The 10,136-nt window shown below is 46.4% G+C and overlaps 1 protein-coding gene across 2 annotated transcripts; it reads left to right on the top strand.

Annotated features, from left to right (window-relative positions):
* The first annotated feature begins 434 nt into the window (after positions 1-434).
* On the top strand, positions 435-9,541 carry GLRX (glutaredoxin (thioltransferase)). 2 transcript variants are annotated; one of them, XM_005871522.2, is made up of 3 exons: positions 435-843; positions 6,958-7,080; positions 8,710-9,541. In XM_005871522.2, the coding sequence occupies exons 1-2, from the start codon at positions 622-624 to the stop codon at positions 7,072-7,074; spliced, it is 339 nt and encodes a 112-aa protein (XP_005871584.1). In that variant the 5' UTR covers positions 435-621; the 3' UTR covers positions 7,075-7,080; positions 8,710-9,541. The 2 variants fall into 2 exon arrangements, with proteins under 2 accessions (XP_005871584.1, XP_005871583.1); XM_005871521.2 differs by having other exon boundaries at positions 442-843; positions 8,705-9,541.
* The last annotated feature ends 595 nt before the right edge of the window (positions 9,542-10,136 follow it).

The raw sequence follows: 10,136 nt of genomic DNA, 5'->3' as shown, positions 1-10,136 counted from the left end.
GTCAGACCTGACTTCTCAGAGAACAAATTCTTTTATGAAATTTCCAGATTTTTAAATGTTGTAAAATCATTCCTTCGAAACACTCACCGCAACAAAACACCCTGTGCAGGCTAAGAAAACAGCCCTGGGAGCAACCTCAAGACCAGTCACAATTTTAGTTTCACTTCCTGTAAGGAGATTTCAACCCGTCCTATTTCTTGAATGATTCTGTTTGCTCACTCGTTTTTAAAACCATCTGTCCCGCACGGCAAACAAAGATTTTACAGGAGGAGGGCACTGCCAGGTCACTGGGGGCTCAGACGCCTCCCTGGGGCTGGTCTGTGCTGTGGGAGTGTTCTGACCCTGCTTCCTGCCAAAGAGCAGGGGCCACGAAAGCTCTGAGACAATGACACCCCGAGCCCAGCCACTGATGAAACGCAAGTATGCATTCCTTGGATTCACTGGCTGGTGAATCACCTCAGGGTGTAATGACTGTGGGGCTGTCCCTTTAAAAACCAAGCAGGCTAGGCTAATTGGGCAAACTCCTCCTCCAGGGAGGTTCCTTTAAATGCGGGCCAGCTAGCTGACTGGGCCTCCGTTCTTACTCCGGAGCGGTACCTGCCGAGGAGGCTCCCCGCCAGGATGCAGCCCACCTGCACGGCCGAGGAGTTTGTGGACAGCCACATCAAGCCTGGGAGGATGGTGCTGTTCATGAAGCCCACCTGCCCCTTCTGCAGGCGGGCTGAGGAGCTCCTCTGCCAGTACCCCTTCAAAAGAGAGTCGTTGGTAATTGTGGATATCACCGTCACCAGGAACACAGAGAGGATTCAAGATTATTTCCAACAGCTCACAGGAGCCAGAACGGTGAGTCTGGGGTGTTGTTCTAAAAGGTCGGGTGTGTGTGTGTGGCGGGGAGAACACCCAATTCTTTTCTTGTTAGGGCCCTGAAAGGGTATGCCTGTGCTTTTCTCTAGGACACCGCTAGGGCTCCGTCAGTCGCTTTCCCTTGAATGGGCAGCGGGACTGCAGCCAAGGGCCCAGTGTGCTGGGCGTCGGGTCCCTGGGTCCAGCAGCTGTGAGGAGGGAGCCGGAGTCTTTGTTTCAAACATGCTGCTAAGAGTTTCCAGCTTGCAGGGCTGGGGTGGGCGGTGGGGTGAAGGGGCCAAGTGTGATCTGTACATTTCTGTTGTCCACATGAAGATCTTGTGCGCTCTGCTGTTTTCACGTGGCCAAGTGGGATTTGCTGCCCTTCGGTCTTTTCTCTAGGCTCTCTTTAACATTAACCTAACGTGCTCATTCTCCCTTATCTAACTCCATCCACTGGAAAAAATTTAATTCATAAAAATGGCTTATTCTTTGCCCCTTGTTCTACATTATGGGGTGTTTTTAGGCCTCTCAGAGGAGGAAGTCCAGAGGCTAGAGTTCCGGCCGGGCTCTCTCAGTGGCTTGCTGTGTGATCCTGGGCAGGTCACCACCTCTGTGGTCAAGGACCTCCTCGCTGCAAGGCCAACCTCTACATTTCCTTTGCTATGAGTGGACTGAGGGACCCTCTAAGACAGCGGTTCTCAACCTGTGGGTTGCGACCCCTTTGGCGGTCGAAGGACCCTTTCACAGGGGTCGCCTAAGACCATCCTGCATATCGGATACCTACATTACGATTCATAACAGTAGCAACATTACAGTTATGAATGTAACGTAGCAACGAAAATAATTTTATGGTTGGGTCACAACATGAGGAACTGTATTTAAAGGGCCAGAAGGTTGAGAACCACTGCAAGAATTGCTGTCCTCTATCTGAAAAGGCTTCTTGTGGGGTGCCCACCCAACCAGGCTGCCTGTCTCAGTCCTGGTGCTGGCTGGGGTGAATGGTGTCCCACCAGCTCACTCAATTCCCTTTCCAAATGCACATTCTAGGGCTCAGGGTTGCAGAAGCACATATCCTAGTTCCATGTGAGTTTGGCTTACCGGGTTTTCTCTGGGCTCTCAGTGAAACTACGGAGGCTTTCTCGCTGCCTCTCCAGTGAGAAACCAGCCCTCTGGTGCAGAGGGAGGCGACCTGGGTTCCCCCTTGCTTCCAGGGCCCCAGCTGTGCCCCCCCCCCCCCCCCCCCCCCCCAGCTGTCTAGGCGGCTGGTCTGTGAGAGGAAAGAGTCAGGCAAATACTGCCAAGGCCCTCTCTGTGCTGGGTGCTCTTGGCCAGTGGTTCCCAAATGTTGCTACACATTAGAATCACCTGAGGAGCTTTAATAAAAAATAAAATCCCCATGCCCACGTCGTATCCCAAACCAATGAAATCACCGTGTCAGGCCTCAGTAGTTTTAAAGGTCCCTAGGTCAAAGGGTACAAGCTTTTAGTTATGAGTAAGTTCTAGGAATCTAATGTTCAGCAGGGTGACAAGTTAATAATACTGTATGTATGCTTGAAATTTGCAAAGAGAAGAGATCTTGTTCTCACCGCACACACAAAAATGATAAACGTGTGAGGTGATGGGTGTGTTAATTGTGGTAATCATTGTAGTGTCAACATAAGCAAACCATGATATTTCATACCTTAATATATACAATTTGTCAATTGCACTTCATGAAAGCTGGGGGAAAGTTTTATTTTCTATCCAAAGAAAAGATCCCCAGGTAATTCCAATTTGCAACAAGTTTTGGGAGCTACGGCTTTCAGCTGGGCAGCATCTGTTCTTTACAGGAGAAACAAACCTCTTCATGCATGCACCAATACTTTTTTCATTTCTTTGTAATGCAATGATTTTTCTCCTAGTGGTCTTTTACATTTGTCTTTCAATTAAAACAGTTTTTCACTGCTTCCTCCAAGGGGAAGAGCAAATCCCTTAGAGTTGGGTGCTTTCTGATCCCCCACAGCGATGGGTCTGTGCTGGGAGAGATTGAAATATTGGGAGCAGTTGCTATCTGACCCTGTACTGGCCCCAGGTGCTGTGCATTCAGGAAGAGCCCAGCAGGACTTGATTGTGTCCAGAAGTGTATGCCTTCAATCAGGCCTGCAACTGGAGAAACCCATTTTGTTTTTGCTACAGCCCCCCTCTCCTGGATCAGTGCCTTCATTTAGTCCAGTGGTTCTCAACCTTGGCTGCACATTAGAATCACCTGGTAATCTCTTTAAAATCCTGATTTTTGGGTGGGCCTCATCCTCCGGAAATTCTGTTTCTTTGTTATGGGGTGAGGCCACATTAGTAACAAAGAAACAGAATTTCCAGAGGATGAGGCCCAGAAATCAGGATTTTAAAAAAGATTCCCAGGTGATTCTAATGTGCAGCCAAGGTTGAGAACCACTGATTTAGTCCTTCTCTGAAACTCTTCTTCACATAGATTCAAGTTTCTGACCTCTATCATTTTCCTTCTCTCTGAACTTCTTTAAACATGTCTTGCAAGGCAGGTCTACTGTCAAAAAATTCCCTCAATTTTCATTTGTGTGAGAGAGTCTTTATTTCTCCTTCACTTTTGAAGGATAATTTTGCTGGACACAACAAATATTTTAAAGCACCCATTACATACGAGGCACTTTTCTGGCCATTGGAAACACCTCCATGTGCAGAAGAAACAAAAACTTGGCCCGTGTGGAACTTACACTCTAGTAAATACAATGAATAAAATAGTATGTTGGAAGGTGATAGGTGGTAAGTGGTAAGTAGGAAAGGTAAGGAGGCTAGAAGCAGTAAGGTAAAGTTGTAAATGGGGCCGTCGGGGTCTCACTGTTTTGACTAGATCTCTCAAGAAGGTGAGGGGGCAAGGCTCACAGAAATTTAGGAGTAAGAGTGATTCAGGCGGGGGGAATAGCAAATGCAAAGGCCCTGCCTAGGCCTGAGGTGTGCCTGACAGGGACGCCTGTGTGGCTGGAGCACTGGTAGCTGGTGAGGCAGGAGGAGGAGCCGAGGTCTGAGAGGTAGTAATGACCCAGGCTAGTGGTGTGAGATGAGCAGAGGGGTGCCGGGATCTGCCTTAGTTTTGGAAGAGCCACTCTGGTGGCCGTGAGGAAGAGACTGGAGGAGGGCCAGGCTGGAAGTTGAAATGCAGACATCTGGAGGCTACAGCTTTAATTCAGATGAGACATGACGGTGGCTTGTACCAAGGACAGCCTAGGTGAGTGACTTTGGCTGCATCCGAGTAACCTTACGGCACAGACAATACCTCCTAGCTGAGGCTGGGGGCTGGAGACACTTACTCCTCATACCAAGCTTGCTTATGGTAGGAGTTGTCTTTCTCCTTGACAGTAACAGACTCAAGTTCCCCAGAAACGGGAATGGGGCCAGGACGGGCAGGCACTGAGGGGGCCTCTTCCTTCCTCAGCTGAATCAAGTTTCCTGTTTTGCCACCACAGACACACACACATACACATGGGTGCAGCTTGTAATTCAGCTTTTTTGGAGGTGCTGGTACTGGTGCTTTAAGGTGGTTTTGGGGCTGCGGACACTAGAGGGTGGGTGTAAGAGCAAGGGGGCCTTTTGGCTCTCAGGCCCACCAGCTCCCTTGCCAGAGGGTGGACGCAGAGCTCCACCCTGGAGACAGCTGATCGGGTTTCAGGCCTGTCTTGGACATCTGGAGGCTGCTGGAGGCCTGGGCGTTTTGAAGTCTCAGTTACCCTGGGAGGAAGGAACAGATGCTCAGTGTCAACCAGTCGTTGCAAACACGATCCCTGCAGCAGCAGCATCACCTGGGAACTTATCAAAAAGCAAATTTCTGGGCCCCAACTCAGATCTCCTGTATCAGAAATTGGGAGGCGGGGGGCGTGTGTAGAGATCTGTGTTTCCACAGGCCTGTTGGCAGGTGGGTTGCAAGTTCCACTGTCTGAAAAGAGGACTCCTGGTTTCTCAGGACTCCTACTGACTTACCTCACACCCTTCTGGCCCACACCCCACTCAAAGGTGGAGAGGTAGCAAGCTGCAGAAGTGGTGACAACTGCTCACTTCTTTTTGCAAAGACAGAAAAACTCTAGAATGCCTACATCTCTTCCTTATACAATATAAAATAATCTAATATAAAAATCAGGCGATTTGTATTTCATTAGGCCCTGCCTGCCATGGGAGTTCTGCAATATATTAGAACTACATTAGGATTCTGCTCTATTTACTGTTACAACTGACCACAGCCGAGTTTTCCTGGGGAGACAGAAGCCAAAAGGCCCCAACAATTTGTGAGGGAAGCTTTATTTTCTCTGAAATAATGGCAGGACCTAGGGGAGCACTTAGGCTTCTGACCTCAACTCTCTGCGGCTATTCTTCTCTCAGCCTCAGAAAAGCAATGCTGCCCGGATGACACTGTCCACCTGCAAAGCCCCACCCAGGCTGTGCTGCAGGTGGAGCAGGCAGCACTCTCAGAGGCTTAGGAAGACAGCGCCGGGCTTTCTCTCGGGAATGCAGCCCGGAGTGCTCTTGCCCACTCTTGGGGCACAGGAAATATCTGGACTTCTTTAATATCAACAATACTTGGCCTTAATTTTTAAAGCCCACTTCCACCCAGACTCCTCGCCCCCTTTATTATTTCCTCAAAAAATGTTTTTACTGTAATTTTATTGATTTCAGAGAGGAAGGGAGAGGGGGAGAGAGCTGGAAACATCAATGATGAGAGATAATCATTGATTGGCTGCCTCCTGCACGCTCAGGTATCAAACTGTGACCTCCTGGTTCATAGGTCGACACTCAACTATTGAACCACATTGGCTGGGCCAGATCCCTTCTTAATAAACATCATGTAAGGACTTACCTGAAGTAACTCGGCCCCTTTTCTCATCTCTCTCCCTTTTTAGAAAGTTTACTTGAATTACTATGGCTTCCGAGGAAAGCCGAAAGCTTTGAAAATATCCTTACCGCCTCTTGTCTGTCGCCTCTCCTGGCTTGTTCCTGGTGCTCAGGAAGAGGGCCACCACGCAGGTGGCCGATACAGTGCTCGCTGCTTCACGGCCAGGCAGCCTTTCTGTATTGGTGCCCTTGGCCTGGAAGTTGTCCAGGCCACAGTGAGAGGATTTCTTCCCCCTTCAGGATCCCCAAAGCCCTCTGGAATTCTGGAGCGTGCCTGCTCCTAGCAGCAGGGAGGGAGCCTGCATGTGACTGGAGATGAACGAACTCATCAGGTGTAATGGCTGCATCAGTGTGGCTTGCCTTGTGTGACTCACCATTGCAGGTGTGAAACTAAAGCAGAGGAACGGCCTTGGCTCCCAGGACAGCAGCACTTACACATCCTAGGGTGGGCCAGGAATTGAAGGAGACTTGACACCACCATGCCTTCCCCAGCTGAGGACAGAGCTCACAAAGGAGAGAGCTGACTAATAAATGGCGGATCTAAAAATGAGGGGCAAAGACCTAATGCAAATACTTTGCCAGCTGTATTTAGAAACAAACTCCTTCCTGCTTGCCATGCTCACATTAAGGGCTCAGAAGTGGTCCCAGCTGCACAGACACCAGAATTCAATCAAGGTGGTGGTCTAGCTGTAGCCAATCAAAATTCCCTCCCAGAAATGTGTTTCTGTAGAGTGAAAATTTTATTTTTTAAAAAATATATTTTTATTGCTTTAAGAGAGGGAGGGAAAGGGAGAGATAGAAACATCAATGATGAGAGAATCATTGATCTGCTGCCTCCTGCATGCCCCACACTGGGGATCGAGCCCACAATCAGAACATATGCCCTGATCTGGAATCAAACCATGACCTCCCAGTTCAACACTCAACCACTGAGCCACGCCAGCGGGGTTGTAGAGTGAAAATTTTAAATCACTGACAAATTAGACAATCTCATGCACAGTATATTCAATCTGAAAGATATCGTGGTTTAAAAACATTCTTTAATGGATAATTTTATCCTTATAATAAAATTTTGTCCTGTAAGAATACACTTGAGGAGATTGTAAAGTGATTTGAAAAGCTGGGATTGTGGGAAATATTTAGAGGGAGGGTAACATGTCATTCTCGCTAAGCTAATAATTAAGTTCCTTAAATGTCCTGGCTTGTTTGCTTTTTTAGGTACCTCGAATCTTTATCGGTAAAGAGTGTATAGGTGGATGCAGTGAACTACAAGAGATGGATAGAAGTGGGGAACTGATGGTGCGGCTAATAGAAATGGGAGCTCTAACGCCGTAATTACAGGTGAGTCACAGGTAGGATGCTGGACCGGGAGCACTAAGAGATGGTGGAATTCTACTGCCATGTTTTATCATAACCTGGGAAGGCTAGGGAAAGGATGGTTTGGAGTGATCTGAGGAACTGTAATGTCATTTATTAACTTCCCTTTTTACAAAGGGATTGTGCCAATGGGAGACATCCTTTCACTCAACCTTCATTTCACAAATGTTTTTTGAGCATTTACTATGTGCGAGACACTATACAATGCAGTGGGAATATAGTGATGAAAAAAAGATAACATGAACCTTATATTCTAGAGAGGTGGACAGATTAAAAATAAGTAAATAATTCCTGAAACAAATGAATAGACTACTGTGATAGAACACGGCAGGGGTGGGGGAGCTAATTTAGCTAATATGGTGAGGGAAGGTCTTTCTGAGAAGGGCTGGTTGGGTTGAGCTCTTGTGACTGTCATGTAAAGATGAAGCAGGAGAGCTTTTCGACAGAGGAAACAGCAAGAGCCAAGGCCCTGAGGTGATCAGTATAGAAAATTCAAGAACGAGAAAGCAAGAAGAGCAGACTGAGTACAGTGCAGTGAGAAGGGAGAGTAGTAACACATGTGGGCAGGGGCCAGAGCTCACAGGCCGTGGTAAGCAGTTCAGATGATAATAACTGCAATGTGAAATGAAGGTAATGTTTGCTTCACCTGTGTTCACACTGCAACTCAATTTCAATTAAAAGGCTTCCCAAACACCAAAATGAAGTTTTCTAAAATGGCAGCCTAAAGCAGCGGTCGCCAACCGGTGGTCCGCAGACTACTGGTGGTTCGTGAGGTCTGAAAGGTTGGCCACCACTGGCCTAAAGGATATTCTCGGCTGAACAGAAAACCATAGGGCAGCGAACCCTGTGGAAAGGAACCAGGATACGTCTGGGGTCTGATGAGCCCTCTTCCTCCCCAGCTCTTCTTAGTGCTAGCTAGCCTCCAACTAGTCCAGTTCACAGACTCATAGACCTGGGGGTTGTTTTTTAGTCAAAGGAGACATTTATCGTTCTTAAGCCAAAATGTTCTTTGAGGGGTATTTATTGCCCAATAATTAGTAACTTATCCTTGAGCAATGAGTATATATACTTTGTGGTGGTTACTCAGAATAGCAACTACAACAAAAAAAGTTCTGAAAAAAAATACAAATGAATCCTTTGAAATAAAAATCACTATTATAAACTTTCTAGACAATTCTTTGACATCATCACAGCAGGTGAATACTATGTCTGTTAGCTTTTCAGCCAAACCCCATATACTAAAGCTCTCAAAACTCAATTAATTGGGGTGCCAAATGTTTTCTATTCTAGAACACTTTTTTTTTTTAAGCAGTGTAGGCTTAAGAATGGAAGAAAACAAATGACTTTCCTGGAATATGGGAAATACCATTTCCCCAACTATTAGGGTCCCCATATTCACAAGGCCTCTTTATTTGCATTGCTCTTCAGCGAGATAGGCTCTCAGTATTTTGCTGACAGATGCTTTCAAGGCCACCTGTAATGGATTGTGTTTGAATAACAGGAGTACGTGTTCTGGTGATGAAAGAAAACTGAGGGGAAATCACCTTTCCAAGGAAATGTAATTCTTTGTATTTTTTTTTCCTGGCAGAGCAGACCCAGGCTGATGTCTCCCTTGAGAGCTGCATGGCATTGTGAATGGTGGCAGCACTTCTGGTGGATGGATCTGGGGCGACCTTTACCCAGCAACTGATTACTTAATCTTCTGAAATATCTAAACCAAAAAATGGGAGAGTTCTCAGCAAAAACAGGCTTTTCTTCTTTCAACTCTATTGAAAGTGGACCCACTTGCCACAAACCACAGGTCTGAGATGGTGGATGGACATCTCGGGTTTCTTCCGGATTGGCCTGTGGGTTTCAATAGACCGTGACAAGCTATAGCTCAGGATTCCCTCATTGACCCAAAAAAGTTCTTTCTCTTTTGCACGTGGTTCTTACTATCGTTCGTGTGCCAGGACTCCTACCTCTAAGCCAGTGTTTCCCAACCAGTTTATCCCAGGCTCCCTAGGATGAACTGATAGTTAATTTTATGCTACTGCCCAAAAATTATTTTGTGGAGCTTGAATTTATAGTTTGTATTTTGAAATCGATAGGTATTTTAAATGTGCTTTTCCAAACTCCATGTGTCTCTCCCATCCTATCTTGAGAATCACTGCTCTGAACTTGTGTTCTTAAACTTGACAACTCACAGACGTCATAGGAAATGCCCAACAATTCTGGGAAGGGTCTGAGGGCCGATGTGAGAAGTGCCACATGAAACGCTAAGCACAGTGCGTCTTTCCTTGGTCTACAGAGCTCAGAGGTACACGTGCAGATGCTGTGATCATGTGGCAACACTGTTTGGTGAGATGATCGCCCAAGTACTCCTGCACAAGTGTGTATGAATTTGTTTAGATGATGAACAAAAGTTAAATTTAAAACATTACCAAGAATGTCTATGAAAGTAGCTCTAATTGAGAAGCACTGTCTTAAATGATTTTATCATCTTTTATCTCACACTCTATGAAAACTTAAGAATCCCTTATTATGAAGTTTGTTCTAGAATTACAAGATTAACTTAACATCCTTTTGCAGTCTTAGAGTGAAACGGGGGTAGGGGGGGGTGTGCGGGGAAGGGAAGGAACCACAGGGGGTTGGCCAGTCATGGGAGGTTGGCTGTGGGAGGGAACTAACTTCTGGGGGCAGCTTCTGCATTGAGCGTCTGGCCCCTGGTAGTCAGTGTGCATCATAGTGACCGGTCAACCTGTTGTTCAGTGGTAAGGGTTACTGTCTAACTAGATGAACTAATAAACAGTACAACAGTACTAGGATGAACTGATAGTTAATTTTATGCTACTGCCCAAAAATTATTTTGTGGAGTTTGAATTTATAGTTTGTATTTTGAAATCGATAGGTATTTTAAATGTGCTTTTCCAAACTCCATGTGTCTCCCCCATCCTATCTTGAGAATCACTGCTCTGAACTTGTGTTCTTAAACTTGACAACTCACATACGTCATAGGAAATGCCCAACAATTCTGGGAA

Source organism: Myotis brandtii, unplaced genomic scaffold (assembly GCF_000412655.1).
Source record: "Myotis brandtii unplaced genomic scaffold, ASM41265v1 scaffold344, whole genome shotgun sequence".
In the NCBI taxonomy this organism is placed as follows: Eukaryota; Metazoa; Chordata; class Mammalia; order Chiroptera; family Vespertilionidae; genus Myotis; species Myotis brandtii.
Note: the sequence above shows the minus strand (reverse complement) of the source record. Positions and strands in the feature narration are given on the sequence as shown.

Bases quoted from the DNA above. Each gene is read 5' to 3' on its own strand.
- GLRX (XM_005871522.2), top strand. From the start codon at position 622: ATGCAGCCCACCTGCACGGCCGAGGAGTTTGTGGACAGCCACATCAAG. The intron at 844-6,957 runs GTGAGTCTGGGG...TTGCTTTTTTAG, and splicing joins AGCTCACAGGAGCCAGAACG to GTACCTCGAATCTTTATCGG.